The sequence below is a fragment of the Lethenteron reissneri genome, chromosome 22 (genome assembly GCF_015708825.2).
Source record: "Lethenteron reissneri isolate LAM-NWPU_2019-01 chromosome 22, ASM1570882v1, whole genome shotgun sequence".
NCBI classification, from domain to species: Eukaryota; Metazoa; Chordata; class Hyperoartia; order Petromyzontiformes; family Petromyzontidae; genus Lethenteron; species Lethenteron reissneri.
In genome coordinates this window covers 11,424,026-11,439,808 of record NC_083800.1, presented here as the reverse complement: position 1 = coordinate 11,439,808, position 15,783 = coordinate 11,424,026, and the positions used below count along the sequence as shown (strand labels likewise).

The window sequence follows — 15,783 nt, the reverse complement described above, 5'->3', positions numbered from 1 at the left end:
TTCTCGACATTGCTTTAAGGTAATTTCTGACGATTTTAAAATGCAGGTCTGGGTCATCGTGTTACTTATTTGCTTTTTCAGTGTCTCCACATTTCCACTGTTTAACGCAAAGTGCTGCAGCCCATGGTGTGGGTTGTGGAGATTGTCTAACCAAACTTCATATTACCGATCAGTGCGGGATTTTCAAGGCGGAGAGCAAACTAGAGGGTCCATGCATACTACAGCAATATATTTGCCTCGACTACGCTGCACTGCTTGCATTGTAGGTTGACGGGCCTGTTAGTTTCCTTCTCCAATTGTTTTAATTGAAAACTATTCCTGTAACGCTCACGATTCTAAATTGCAGCTTTCTGGTTGCGAGTCAAGTATTTTGCCACAGCGCCACCTGATTGGAGAAGTCTTTGCAACAGTTTTAGGCCTTTAAAAAAAACACAGTTTAACGCAAAAAGATTAACAGCCATGTAATTACAATTATTTGGGTCCTAAAGGCGACAAACAAGTAATTCTCATTTTAATTCGTTTTCCATCAGGGCTGTTAAATGATTAGAATATAATTCTTAATGACCTTCATGCCATAAAAACAACCCTCGGGGAAGGTAACCAATTAAGAGTAATACTATTTACCGAGTGATTGTACGTATACAGTCGTTGATTGAACTGAACTTGATTTGTAATTTAGTGTTCTTAAAAAGTTTGGCACGCCGCCGGACAAGATGTCTATTATTCCAGCGATGCAGGTCGATAAACCAAGACGAGAGTGAGAGCCTTGGGTTTGGGATCTGATCGTCTTTGTGAACGATGCTGCCTTTCAAAGGTGACGTGGTGCCTCCACTCTCCGAAGAGAGCACTGGTCCTTCCGTGGCGCGGACTCGGACACTGTAAACACAGTTCAGTCGCGAACTCCTGTTATGTGTGGTGAATATGGGGGTGAGCTTCACGTACCCGGTGGGACCTTTTTGCCAGTATCTAAAAAATGATGAAAAATAAGAATGGGTTTTACCCTTTCTGGCAATAAAGCAGGTGTTAGGATGTTCAAACACCAAATAGATGCCTTTTGCAAGGCATGGGTGTCTGGATATGGGGTGCATGCATGTTTTGCCAGAGGTATGTGTGGTTAATGCAGACCTGATGTCTTTTGAACAGCTTCACTCCTGTTTTATTTCCACAAAGGGTAAAACCTATGCTTGTTTTTCACGTACCCCGTCGGTAATCTAAACAATGCCCAGCGGGAAGCGTTCCCGAACGGCACGCCACCAACTCCCAAACGTGGCTGCCCCCCCACCCCACACTGTCATGGCTAGTGCACCGTCGTCATCATTGACAGCGTGGAACTCATTTTTGTTAACTTCAGGGACAACGATGAGTTGGGATACACCCCGACCAGGAGTTTTAACTCGCGGATTAAAGCGACCGGGAGTCAAACGCCAGTCGCTGCAGCAGCACCGACCAGCCCAGAACATTCTTGAGATGGGTCATGAAACCCTTCGCTGCAACTGCCATCTCCTGGCTACTTTGCAGTACAGCAAGTTCCAACGTTTACGGCGCATTTAAATCCCTGTTTTCCACCAAAATCTTGCCTTCGAAAGTGTATTGTATGTACGTTCAGAAGCAGAATATTTATTTATACTGGAAGAATCCGATGAGCAATAAAGCTCTTTTTCACAGATTTCCTGTAGGGGCGAGTCAGAACCTTACAACAACACACAGTGCACAAACACGATAGGAGTGCAAAGTATCACAAAGGTAAACAAATCACTTGAAAACATTTACTAATAAAAGTAAACCAATTTTTTTTTTATATAACCAGGTAAAGCCCACTGAGGTATTAACTTATTTTTCAGAAGCGACCTGACCAGAAATGATTGCTCGACAAAATGGCTTTTGTGGACATTTATATCCGCAAAATAATCTAAATAACGTTGAACTCATTTCGTACGTAGCCAACCATGCTAATCAGAAGTGCTGAAATACAGGCATGCACTACCACATCCAGTCTACGAACGGATGATGATACATTTAATTGAAATATTTTAAATATATATTTATTCAATGCAATAATAGTGTGCAATGATCATCGAAACTTTTCAATACCACCTTACGAAACGAGTTTTGAAGTGGGTTTGGAATTCATAACCAGGTATCGATGTGGATGGTCGCGTTCCGTATAACCATATTCCTTGGAACACCTTTGAAATAAAGTAGCTAAACGACTGCTGAAACGGTAATCTAAATAGCATTTGAAAGGTATTAAAACACTCAACTTAAAAATACAAATTTTAACACTTTAATACATCTTTCGAACTTACACAAAAGCACTTACTGCACGTGTTCACTTTATGTTTAATTAAAGTCAAATACCAAACAACTAAGTTGTGGTATTTTAAAGATGTGTAATATTATATTATCAATAGTCTCACTGTACCTTTTACCCAGAGGGCCCTGCTGAAAAAGTTCTGTTGGTGTGGTACTTTGTTTTTTTTTACTATTTTAGATTGTGCCAAGAAACCAGAGATTCCATGCATATTCATACAGAGCAGCAGCCCGCTTTCTGTGCTGCCTCCAATGGTACTTCACAGTTGGCTATCCAATAGAATCCACCAACTCTCTACCTCCTTCGTGACGAATCGCAGACCTATGCCACCAAACGGGGCCCATGGTTTATGATTGTACTCGGTGGCAGTGGCCAGGCATTGAACTCCGGTTCCTCTGGTTCATAGTGCAGTGCGCTCACCATTGCACCACCGCTCCACCTTGCTGATTAATACCATGCTGTAGAAGTAAAACGATATGTGCATGCGTGGTATGTACTTTGTACTTAGGACTCTTTAATGGGTGGCCACGTTTCAAGTTTGTTTTGTTTAACCAGGTGAAAACTCAAGAGAACCGGCGTAGTCTCATTTGCAAAAAAATCTGTCATCTAAATTACAAAAGCGAAACAAATAAAATAGAAAGTACAGCAATGAATACTCTCCGTTTTTTTTGGTAAAGTCACTTAGGTAAAACATTTTTATAAATTAAATCACGACGACACACAAGCTTCCGTCTTCAGGTGGAACCGCAGTCACGAAAACTTCAAATCTACAACATTTAAGTAAATCGAAATCGGAACAAAAACGAAAACACTATCACGTGTGGAATAGAACATATTGCAAACGTAAATCAATATTAGACAATGCATTGGCTGGAAACTCTTTTTAGAGTGTCATTCTCCTGGCTTCATACATTGTTGTGTTACTTTTTGCATTGACAACAAACGACAGTAATACGAATGCAGTGAAGACCCTCTCTTTATCCTGTGCTGCCATCTGCTGGATGAGAGTCACAACTTCCTGTTGCACAGAGTCACGTTTTAAAACAGGAATTATTTTGTCAACATGACATGTCTGTGAATAACTTAAAAAAACCGATCCACGCTACAGCCAGTTGTAACGAAGCAATAACCGCAATCTTTTTTAAGTGCTCGTGACATTAATAGTGCTTAGGTTATTTCAGCAGCAATCCTTGTTGTTCACCCTTTCCCGTTCCAAGACGTTTGCAGTGTGCATGGTGGGTCCTGTGCACCGCCCATCGCAGAGAACCGTAGACACACGAACCACACTCTACGATAGCTGGCACCAAACTATGCCACACGCCCTCCCGCATGGCTTTGTGGGAGCCTCGGTACATCTTCCGACCTGACGACTTACCGATAAAGATTTGTATTTTTTCTTCCAATGATGTACACATACACGCACGTCATTAGAATGGAATGGGAAGGAAAACTGATGACGTACAAGTACATACACGTACAGCATCGGAATGGGAAATGGTTAAGGTCCCACACAGCCACTGTGAATTTGGTGCAGACTTAATTTGGAGCTTTCGTGATTGCAGGAATTATTCTTTGGTTCTTTCGATAAAGTCACATATAAAGATAAAATAATAAATTAAATTAAATACTAGCATACGACGTTTCGATTGCAACACAAGCAATCATCATCAGGTATAAATGAAATAGAAACACAAATCTAGTATACTTAGAAATGTAATGTAATACAACAGAGAGTCGGATAACATAACAGTCAACACCCTATCTGGTTGATTACGTTCTTCCTGAGAATGCTAAAATTTGAGAGAGAGATAAAACACAGAACCAGAAACATAGACAGACATATAAGCAGACAGATATCACAGAGATACATAGAGAGAGCACAAACATAGGAACACAGAGAAACTACGCCTCTGTGTCGAGGCCTTAAATAGAGAGAGGGGGGGCGTCGGCGGAGAGAGTGGGAGGGGTTAGAGAAATTAGCATGTCCATGAGTGGCAACGGTGAGTGGCAAGGTGTAAAAGCTTGAGAGAGGGGGACGGGGGCGGAGAGAGAGGGAGGGGTTAGAGAAATTAGCATGTCAATGAGTAGCACGATGAGTGGTACGGTGCGCGAAAGCTTGAAAAAATTAGGAGGCAGGGAGAGAGACACACTAAATTAAATATTAAATTTAATTTATTATTTTATCTATATACGTGACTTTACCGAAAGAACCAAAGAATAATTTGGTGCAGGTTTAACTCCTTTAGTGAACGGTCTTAGTCTCTCAGCGGCGTTCATTTTACTTACGATCATCATTTGCTTTCGGCTTCATTTATATCTTTGCTGACAACTACAACTTTAATCTTGGTGGTTTATTTCCACGTTGATATATTGGCCACATTTGTACATTTTCTTTGTGAATGTCCTTGCAAAATTATATATATGTCATAGCCGGGAATGTGCACCGATGGGAAACCGTTTTTTCACTGCAGCCACACTGCTCTGTTGCTTTTCATGATAAAAAAATCCGCTTTCCAAAGCACCCCACGGTTCACCACCCGGCAACAGTTCAGTTCAGTGAGGTATGATGGTATAACCGCCATGGCCATGCGGCATGGAGAGACCTTAATACAGCAGTGGATTGCCAAAGGCCTGTAAACTACTTGTATTTATTTTAAACCACGGCTTCAATATTTATCACGAACTGCATCCAGTTTTACACTATTCCCTTTCATGCCTTGAGGAAAACAGTTGTCATATGGTTTAGTTATTTTTTTGCTTACATAAAACCTTTTTCTAGATACTTTAAACACAATCTCCTTTAAAAGTTAGACCTTGGGGAGACGCAGGTCCGGTCGGTACGGGCTAAACGAGTGCCACTGTCCACGGCATGAGTGAAATGACGTGGCGTGCACTTCAAGGTCCACGTTGGTAAATAACGGCTGCCTCTTGCGGCATTTGACGTAAACGTGCATTCGCAAAACGTGGGGCTCATGCACGTGTCCACGTGTGTACACGGTGTGCAACAAAAGCACGGTGCGTAAGAGGGGGACTGCCACACTTGCGGTGTATGCGGAGTAATATGGTTGCGCTTGTGGTCGGCAGGAAATATCAAGAAAAGGCCGATTCAGAGGACAGAAGTAAAGAAAAACAGAAATGGGTGAGTCTTGTAGCGCACGCATTACTCTTGTGAACTGACGGGGCAATGAATCCAGCCCTCTGTGCACATGTGATAGGTTGTCGGTCAACTTGCTCTGCTGCCTTTCTTACAAGCAACCCCGTGAATTAGCGATGCCCTGCAAATGAGTGTGCAACGATTTGAGCGATACCAACTTTGGATGCTCTTGAAGCAAGATTCAATACGAGGGAGTTCCGTACGACGACATTTGCCCCACAGTCCCAGCGTAAGGGTGTCTCCGTGCCCGACTGCGCACGCTGAACTTGCAGTCGTTAACATTCCCCTGGAGTGCGCCGCTCTGTTTCATGCGCGCGCGCTCGCTTGCGGTGATATCGTAATGTGCGTTTGGACGAGTAATTTTAACCGCGGGGGAACCGGGCGTGATTGAACATCAAATGTGAAATTGCCCTGCGCGGGACTTGATGGTTGTTTCGCGGCACTTTTGTTGTTTTTTTTGCCTCCGTATAAAAAAAAGTCAAGGCCGACCCGCGGAGTCAATAAAAGCCAGTGGGGGTTTTGTTTTCATCGCCTCACCGAACAAGGAGAAAAAATACATTTGCTTGGAATTTCCAACCCTCACCGTTAAAAGAGTCTCCACGTGAACAAGTGTTGTCAATTCCATTCGGTGCCCTTTGCATTTGGTTTAGTGTTCAAAGTTCCATTTCTTCCCATCGGTTAACAAATGCGAAAACCCATCAAATAGATTGCATCTCCTTTAAACGAGAAACCTGGTCAAAATGTACTTTTCCCGGTGAATATTTGCAGCTATAAATGCCACGTTCCCGGTTCCAGGCTGTGAGAGTAGCTTTTACAGTGACCTAATTCCCGGACTGATTCAGTGTTGTAGCATTCAATTAGCTGCCACAAAACTGCAATCGCCGTGTAGAATTGGAAAATCTAATTTTTTGACAAGCGGAGTTTGAGATGATTACTTTCTTTGTCTGGTTTAGCCATGCGCGTGTCCCATATCCTGGGGTTTAGACTCATTGACCAGGTTGTGGTTAGTGTCAATCTCCTGTATTTGTTTGTGTCTCTGCGAAGCAGGAGCTTAGAGGTTTGGCGCTCAGCGCTACTAACCACGTCACCCGAGTTTGATTCCCCGCTCACGACCAACAACAGTGATGATTAAACCAGTCCTCAGGTTCGTCTAGGTCGACTCGGCCTCAAACGAGTACCTCGTGCGGTGTGTAAACATCGCCAATAGGGAGACAAAGGCGGCCGGGCGTGGTGCTGGCCACCCACCTCCTCTCGTGTGCCGTGCCGGCCTTCATAGGTGCTGCTCGCTATAACAGAGCTTGCCCCAACAGTTTGTTTAGGCTTCACGGGGGATCTTTGTCTTTGTTGTGTCTCCCTGGCAGGAGCAAGAGGAGAACGATTATCAGCAGCGAATGCGCCGTGGCTACAAGAAGAGCGAATCGGTGGAGAAAGCAGCCGTGAGTGGTGGTTGTGCCCATTTGTATTTTCATATTGAGCCAAGAAGGACGTTTACCCAGCTGACTTTAGACTTGAAAGACCGAAGATTGCGTGCAGTAGCAGGGCGCATACAGCAGAGGGTGCCCAGCCGCCCCGGGGTAAAGTGCCTCGTGCACACTGGCAGGGTTTTACAGCGATACAACTCCGCTGCTCCTGCTGGCTTGACCAGCTGGATGTGACATTGTTAGTTGTTGCTCTGCATCTACATCTTTAGCCATACGAAAGAAAATACTTACGCCAATCGCTACCCCAACCCCTATCACTACCCCAGAAAGGACCGTAACAATGTATAACGACGCAATGCCCAGATCCACAAATACGAAGAAGACATCGCTGCGATGCACTCACTCCAGCTGCCCCTGACACGGTTATATGCTGGCTTGACACACCTGCACGTGAAATTGTTAGTCGGTGCCCTGCACCTATGTCAGCCGTACGAAAGAAGAAAACTGGCAGTAAGAAGCACACAAGGTTGTGCTGATGATTCCTAACAAAGAGCAAAACCCGGTGCGACATATCAGTGATTGTTACTACATTGCTGCCACGTAGGGTTACGGCCTTTCCATCCCGGTTGTGTGAAGCCATTGGACTGTACTTACAATGCCGCTTTGCGACACTAATCCCACGGGTCTCATGCTCCGTATGATACCGTCGGCATATAATACAATTGAGAAGTTAAAATTCAGAACGTGAAGTGAAGGATATCGGTCACACGTGGTACTTACCTGGCCAGGTAGCACCATGGTATAGAGCACTCCGGGTGAAGTCGGGGGACAGTTGTGAGTTCATATCTCGATCAGGGGCCAGCTCAGTCCACCGCCGTCTCTCTGGGGTCACCAAAAATGGAGTGATTCCTCCGGCCTAAATAAAGATTGTGATCACTTTAATGGGGAGTCAATCGTGGGCATTGTAATGAAGAGACATGGCCGGCAGTAGGAATGTGGAATTTGCACCCACAGGGTCAGGACAGTCAATTCCACATGATTGTCTCACTGGGCTTCTGTGAGCACAGAGGCCCTCTGGATTCTATTTGAACAGAATTTAAGTGCGGTGTGCTGATGGTTCGCGCACTGTGCGTGCAATCCAGAGGTCGCTGCACGGACCTCCCCGAGTGGCGGTTCAATCGATGCCCAAGTTTCTTAAATTCCCCCCCCCCCCACCTCTGTTCACCCAGCAGTGCACATGGGCACGCAATACTCGATCAGCGGGTCAAGTGGGTTCTCCCGATTCTTTCCAGGCTGTCTGGCCAGCGTAGGCCAAATACCCTCTAGAAAGACTCTACAGCTACCTCCAGCCGTGGCTAGAGCAAGCTTGACAGAGTGAATGTTGTAGGATGTGTGATACAACAAAGGTGTCTTTCACGCAGCTGAAATTTGTCCGCAGAAATGCAGACAGGTGATGAAGTGTTTAATTGCACCCGCGTGGGCGGCGTTTTCACTGGGAGAATGTGAGAGACACTGGCCTCCAGGAGGGCAAGCTTGCGTGGCTAACGCTCGTTTTACTTCCATTTTATTCGTTTTCTTGCACCGCTCTCCGTTAGGAAGCAGCCACGGTCATCCAGCAGAGGTCGCTGAACCCGCGCGAGATCTTCAAGCAAAAGGAGCGCGCGATGTCGTACGACCACACCACGCCGACCCCCTACTCCCCCGGTCAGTGCCGGGGCCCCTTCAACCACGCGGGGGAAATCAGAGCTACTCCAGAGAGCATCCACGAATGTTTTAGCGCCTCTTTACCGAGCGCAAAGGAACGGCGGGCGAAGCGGCTCATACGCAGCACGGCTGGTGCCCCGAATGCCTTGGGTCTGTACGTTTTAGGGTGTATGTATGTCGCACTGTGGGGGGTGTATGCAGTGGAAGGAGGAAGGTGTGATGGGTTTGGCCTGTGTTCGTATGTGTGTTGAACTTCTTTCACACCGTACGTAGCCAAACGTGCTAATCGGATGTGCGAGGGAAGAACAACAAACGCAGCACAAAAAACATTTCTAAAGAATTGAATTTTCAAATCTAGATGATGTAAAAGTGCAAAGCTCCAGTGGCTTCCTAATATCAGAAAGAAAAACGTTCCAGACAGCCGCAGAAGCGCATCTGAAGGCGTGCGATGCGGTGAGCGTCTTCGTTCGATGGCCAGCAGCCAAAAGCTGCCGCCGCTGCTGCGAGGATGACCGGAGATTTGCGTTCACGTTTCGGAAAATGTGAGACTTCGTTATCGTAAAAATTAATATTTTCTCTTCATATTAAACAGGGAAATTGGTCTTCCTTATTCTGATAGCATTTATTCCAGTAGAGTGCTTGCTCTATGGTGGTTGAAGTGTATTGCTCTGTTGTTGCGATGTGCCTTGGGTAAGTGTAATCTATATACTGCCTGAAAATGCTGTTCAATCGTTTGCATGATTGTGTGTATCTTTATGGAGGGCTGGAGTGGCATTAGTGGATTTTTGTGCGCCGGAGCGAGGCATTTGTGTCTGTGTGTGTGGAATTGTTGAGCAGGAGTTCACACTGTGCTACACAACCAGATGGCCTAAGTGTAATGCCCAGTCATACATAGCACCAGTAGCAAATTAAACAGACAGGATTGTAACCCTGTCTGACCTTCTCTAGGTTGACTCGGCTTTCAATTGATATCTGGTATAGGTGTTCGCTACAGCATGGTTGGCTACATACGGTGCGAAAGAAGTTCAACATACATACATACAAAAGTCTAGAAGGCTAAACAGGGGGATCTTTACAAAACCAATTCCAAACATGCATGTGAATGGCGAGAAACTCCTCAGACAGATAGGGAGGTGCAAACTGAAAATAAAATGAGAGCAATAATTAAATGATAAAGTTAATTTTACAGACGGCGAAAGACATGATTGTGACAATTGCAACTGACTCTCTAATCGTGCCGTGCATGTCTCGTGGCATCATCAAACTCAGCGTGCAATGCACACAGCTTTGTTATAGACCATCACATTCAAAAGAGTCAATGCCGGGCATGTTTGTTGTGTTTGTGTGCGTGTAGGGGTTAGCGCACTATGCTACGAACCTAGCTACCTGAATTCTATTCCCTCTCAAAGCCAACTATCGGTAACGGATATCTGTACCGGTCCTGTGCCTCTCTTATGTCGACTCGGCCTTAAATAAGTACCTGGTGCGGTGTGTAAACGTCAGCACTGGAGATAGACAAAGGTCGCCGGGCGTGTTTATTACCACACAGCCCCCGCGTTTGCTTTGCAGGCCTTCACAAGTACTTGCTATGTACGTATGTATGTTGAACTTCTTTCGCACCGTACGTAGCCAACCGTGCTAATCGGAGGTGCAAGCAGCACTTGCCCCGCCCAGCACTTGCCCCAACACTCTGTGTGGCTGTACGGGTGATCTTTGTCTTTGTGTGTGCGTGCTGTGCGCAGGGAAACTGAAGAGCCCGTTCCTGCGGAAGGAGGGCAGCCTCCCAGCCTGGGAGTGCAGCGCGCCACGCGGCACGGGCAAAGTCTCTCCTACAGGTACTCACTCGCTTGCCCACAGCTGCCCTCTACAGAAAAGACACACGCAGCGCTCTTGCAACTGGTGGCCGGCGAGTGCAGTACGTTGCGGCGGCGATGAAGAGATGTTATCTCCCTCGCCTGGTATGCAGGAGGTCGTGGGTTCAATCCCAAATCCAACACCTGTATATTGGGAGTTTGCATGTCTCTCTCCACGCGGTCGCATGGATTTTTCTCCGGGACGTCCGTTTTTTCCGTCCACATTTAGAAATCAACATCGCGCATTTAAATAATTCGGCTGCTATAAAATTTTCACTTGATAAGCTGCTTCGTTGAGTGATCGATTGTGGCCGGGTCCCTTCTGAAAAAGAGATAATAGCTCAGCGGACTTCAGTTTAGATTGTGTTCAGTGTTGAGCCTCTCACTAGAATAGTAAACACTGTCGGGAAGTCGGGCAGTGGTGGCGGCCGTGCTACACGTGGCTGCCTGTGATCCAGCACTGTGGTAGCAGCGAGGGTTGGTGGCTCACTGCACCATCTTGCGAAGCTCCCTTCCCCGTGGGCGTCGAGGTGCCATGCCTTGGCTGAACCAGGAGAAGGCGGTTACAGCAAAGTGTGGCCTCATGTCCATCTGCTCCATCTGTATGTCTCCCCTCACGCGCGTGAGTTTTCTCCGGGTGCTCTGGCTTTCTCCCACAAGTATAAACACTCATTCATCATGGGCTGACAACATCTGAATGTATGCACACCTTGGCGTGTTGCGAATTGCGCAGCGTTCGTTCCAGCACTGCATTGGCAAAGGGTTTGCAGTCGTTAATATGTATTATAGAAAATTAAGTACGATAGCGTGCCCCATTCCCTCAGTTTGAGTCGTAGAGGCATCCATTCTTGTAACTCCCTACGAAGAGCAGGGGTGCAACTTCGCAATTGTGGACAGTCTTGAGTGAAACACCACGGGACTACTTTTTAGTGGATGTCTGCACGATAAACCTATCTTATCGCAGCCGTACGTTAGCGCTTCCTTCGGTCGAGGAGTGCTTTGTTTGTAAAGTCTGCCTTTCTATTTCTGTGCAAAATGTCAGGGGGATGTTCATCCTCTCCTTCCTCCTACTCTCATCCGTCGGTCACCATTTTTGTAACCCCCGGCACGCGCGCCTCATCCCACGATGCATTTTGAAAAGTGCAACGTTTTAATTTCGAGAGGTAGCTTTTGTGTGTGCGCGTAGCGTGCGATTGCGTCACGGCGGAACCGTGGCAGTTGGTGCAATGAAAAAAACACGCCCAGTTCTGACATTCGCTGGACAGGGGGTGCGGCAGTCCCTGGGAGTGAAGGGAGCGCATTTACTGGCGTGTCACTAGAGTTTCTTTTGCGACGTAAATATTTCGATTGCGAGAAACGGTCTCTGGTCTGCGGGAATCGAAAAACTGCACTCGCTTACTGGTTTCTTTGTGCATTGGTTGCAAATAATTTTAAAATTCGTGGCTCTTGGCCATGATGGAAGCCTACAGAAAGCGACTCTAGTTGTCTCCGACAAAGTTGCTATGGAATATGTGGGCATCTGCTGCGAAGAGAGCAGACGGCACGCTTTAATCATTCCCTGCATACACGGTCAGGCAGTTGAGGGAACACAACCATCGATCTCGTGAAAAATGTGTCCATATTTTTCCAAATATGTCCAAATTTGAAAAAGAGATATGTTAAATAAAATGTGTTTCGTTGATTAAAACCACGTTGCAACATTAGCCACTACTGGCAAACTATACTCCTCTGTGAAACATAAGGCCTATAAGAATGATGCAGATACCGAACGTACTGCTGATTTTGATTTGACGGTGAGAATCCCGCAACACGACCACCGTGAAATCCACGCAGCCGCTCGCCGCGCGGTAAAGCGTACGGCAGTGACGATCACTACACGGCATGGCGGGGGGGGGGGGGAATGGAAATGGCATGCGGTGTTTTCGCGGGTTGCCAGCCAATCTTTGCCACCACACCCGCCCATGGGCACAGCCCTCGCGTTTGAATAGCCCTCGAGGTTAGCCGATCCGCCGATCGCGGAGTCAAAGGGAACCCATTTAGTGAAGGCTGCGCGTAATCTGGGCAGCGCCCGCCCCGCCACCACACCCTCGGGGAGGCAGCGGTGTAACCGAGGAGGGTGCCCTCTCCACGCGAGGGCGTGCACCTCCGACGCAGGGCGGCGCGGCGCCAACGCACAGACGGCGCGGTGTTCTGGCAGAGGCGGGCGTCTGCTGTGGAGAAAGATTGTTTTGGCAGACGTGGGTCAAAAACTCTCTGTTTGTGAGACGTCGACCGCCCCCCAAATGCGTCGTCTGTCCGTGTGGCGTGCGTGGCAGTGACCGCTTTGGCTCTCGCGTCTTGGCGCTCATTGATTTGGCTCGCGCTACGTAGGTGGAACAGCTGTGCTCGTCCGCAAATGTTCGCTCCCTTGATTGTGGATTGCTTGAGGTGTAGTACACTAGAGGACCGTGTCCTTTTGTTGTTTCTCAGCAAATCTGTGGAGCGCTATTCCCTTATTTTAAATCAAGCCTAAAAACCTTTTTTTTTATTCATTGCCTTGTCTCTGATTGAATGGGTTTTATGGAGATTGTGACATTTTGACCAGTTTTTATCGTAGCTTGTTTTTTTTTATTTTTGGTTTTGTTGTATTGTGATTGAGTTTTTACTGGTGCATCAGTGTTTTATTTTTTTTATAACCGTTTGTTCTTTTACCTCTGATGTACAGCACTTTAAGAATACCAATTTAAAAGGCGCTTTATAAAACTGGATTCATTATTATCGAGGTCGCCAATTTCACATAATGGCAATGGATGATTTTGTCCCCTTTATCCCATTGTGCTCAGGAGCATGAGGCTGCACTGAGAGTGTGACATTTCTACCATTGGCCCAGAATGGTCAGTATAGATGAGCACTGCTCGATTATGATCTGGCTTGTGATTAGTGACATGTTCTGTAATTCACGCTAAGTTATTGGTGAGGGGTTTAGGTTGCACACTTTTATGGGACATGCAACACTCCAAGTATACAGCAGCAGGCGTCAAGGTTGGGATCAAAACCACGACCTCCTTGCATACCAGGCGAGGGAGTTCACATCATACAACGCTGTACCAATCGGTGATTCATTAGCTAGCAGTGAATTTGACCTATGACGACTTGCAGATGTTTCCCGGGCAGACATACAGAATTCTGCATCGGTCGAACGGTCTGGACATTTTTTTTCTGGGCATTTCCCAGCTCTCTCCAACACAAACATACGTGTCGTATCTGGCAATTAAGTGAGAGGCTTTTGTTTAGTCTTGCGCCAACTCACTAGGTCCAAATGAATCATTGTTGTCTACCAAGACGTTGCTAGATTTGCTGGCGCAAATGAACACAGACACATGTCCTCTATTGACCCACATTGTGACGTTTCACGTTTGTAACCTTGGGATTCGTGTAATCTGGTGCGCTTTTATTCAACGAATTGCTTTCACAAAAACAAATGTTGAACTATGCGTGCCGTAAACCATAATTGCCCCCACGTATGGTTAAAATAAGAGATTGTTTATTCACTGGCCTTGCCATGTTTCCGGGACACGTCATTGCACTTGCAAATCAGCAGCATAAACATTTGCACAAACAGGGCGCATGACAGTCGGCCAACGGGTTCCCACGTTCTAAGATTCACTGGCAGATACATTTTGCCTGCAGACTATTCAACTTACACTTACAATCCATGGCATCTCTTAAATGTCTATATTCATCATCATCATCATCAGGCCATGATCAATCCACTGCTGGATGAAGGCCTCCCCAAGCCGCCAGCACCGCGGCCGCCACACTCGTGATCCTGCGATGCAACGTTCCAGCTAGAAACCGGGACACGGGCCAATCTCATCGCTCCGTCTCCCCGGTAGACGTCCCCTCGTACGCGTTCTATTGCTGAGCTTCAGTGTCAGGCAACGGGATGTGAACGTGGCCTGGATATGTTGTTGGTCGCTGTGCTCATCGCCGACGGCTACTCGCGAGGGATTTGGAAGTTTGGTTCCGGCGTTCGCACAGTTGACACCCCTGCAGGGAGTCGCCAAAGCACGTTTTTGGTGTTGACAAATCTGCAGGGATTTATGTACCTCAGTTAACAGTGACATCGGTTAACGGTTTTTCGGTGAACGTTTCGCCTCCAGTAGGACCCCATGGTTTCGACTAACGTTCAAATTTAGATTAGGTTATATGCATGTGGGGCTGAGCCATGCCCTCAGCCAATCGGTGACGCCCATCTATGAGCGTTTAGACTTCGACTAGCTTTGTTTACATTATGTTTTCTATATTGGCAGTGGAAACAGCTCTCTTGCAGACTCAGTAATATTTTTCTTATAACATGTAATTCCTTTATTCGATTAACAATTATTTCGGTTAACAGTATTTTTCGTGGAACGGATTAATAACGTTAACCGAGGGACTACCCTACTCGTGCAATTTGTACTTCCTTGCTTTTATTTATCTATTTTTAAGCGACTCTCTTAACTTTCTCAAGACTTGCACACTTCCTGTTTTCAAAATTATTCATGTGCTAGCCTCTGCCTATCTTTCTCTTCTGATTTCAGTTTACTCCTCTCCCTGGGTTCCTCCGTTCATCTTTTATAGGTTCTGCTCTCCGTCCCAAAAAATACAACTTCAAACCATCAGTGGAGGAGCTTTCTGGAATACATTCACCACTCCACATCCGATAAATCAACTCCATAATGTTATTATTCACATCTGAACCAAAGGTCTTTTTATTCATCCAGGCATACGCTGAAAAATACGGTAACCACTTTTTGGACATTTGACCGATTGGTCTAAATGAGTCGTAACTTTTTGGCCTCTCCACCACTGCCCCAATTGTGACGGTTTCCTGCCTTGGTTGGAATGTTGGGATTGTGGTCTGCTACGTGGTGTAGTCGTAGACCACCTCATGGACTCATTTCTTTGTTGTGATAACTTTTTGTTGTTGTTTGGGCTTTTTGTTTTAATGACATTCCTTAATTGTGTTTATTTTCCTTGCTCGTAGGCTTTTCATTTGCTTTGGTAGTGACTGTATAATGGATTTGGTCCTTATATTTAACTAGCTTTACTACCCGGCTTCGCCAGAGACTTGGATTGTCTTGGATTAATGCACGGCCTACACGGAGGGTGGGGGGATGCGTGACGTCAGCAGGCACACTGCGTGACGCTGCCGCATGCGGGTGACATCACAGATGTGACGTCACCGCTCACTTGCCGTGCAAAATATACCCATTATTGCGCCCCCCCCCCCCCCCCCCAAAATACAAATGTGTATTTTTATACTTTTTGCATTGTGTACAGTCTGGAAGCTACCCACTTGGCAAATTTCAAGTTTGT

General features: G+C 46.3%; 1 protein-coding gene across 2 annotated transcripts in view; it reads left to right on the top strand.

The window, feature by feature from the left end:
• LOC133345632 (drebrin-like protein) overlaps positions 1–15,783 on the top strand; it is a 99,304-nt gene that overhangs the window by 69,639 nt on the left and 13,882 nt on the right. For both annotated transcript variants that reach the window (XM_061556566.1, XM_061556565.1), the window contains exons 8-11: positions 5,396–5,450; positions 6,827–6,901; positions 8,482–8,590; positions 10,333–10,425. In XM_061556566.1, coding sequence (XP_061412550.1) covers positions 5,396–5,450; positions 6,827–6,901; positions 8,482–8,590; positions 10,333–10,425 — 332 coding nt within the window. The remainder of the gene's footprint in view (positions 1–5,395; positions 5,451–6,826; positions 6,902–8,481; positions 8,591–10,332; positions 10,426–15,783) is intronic.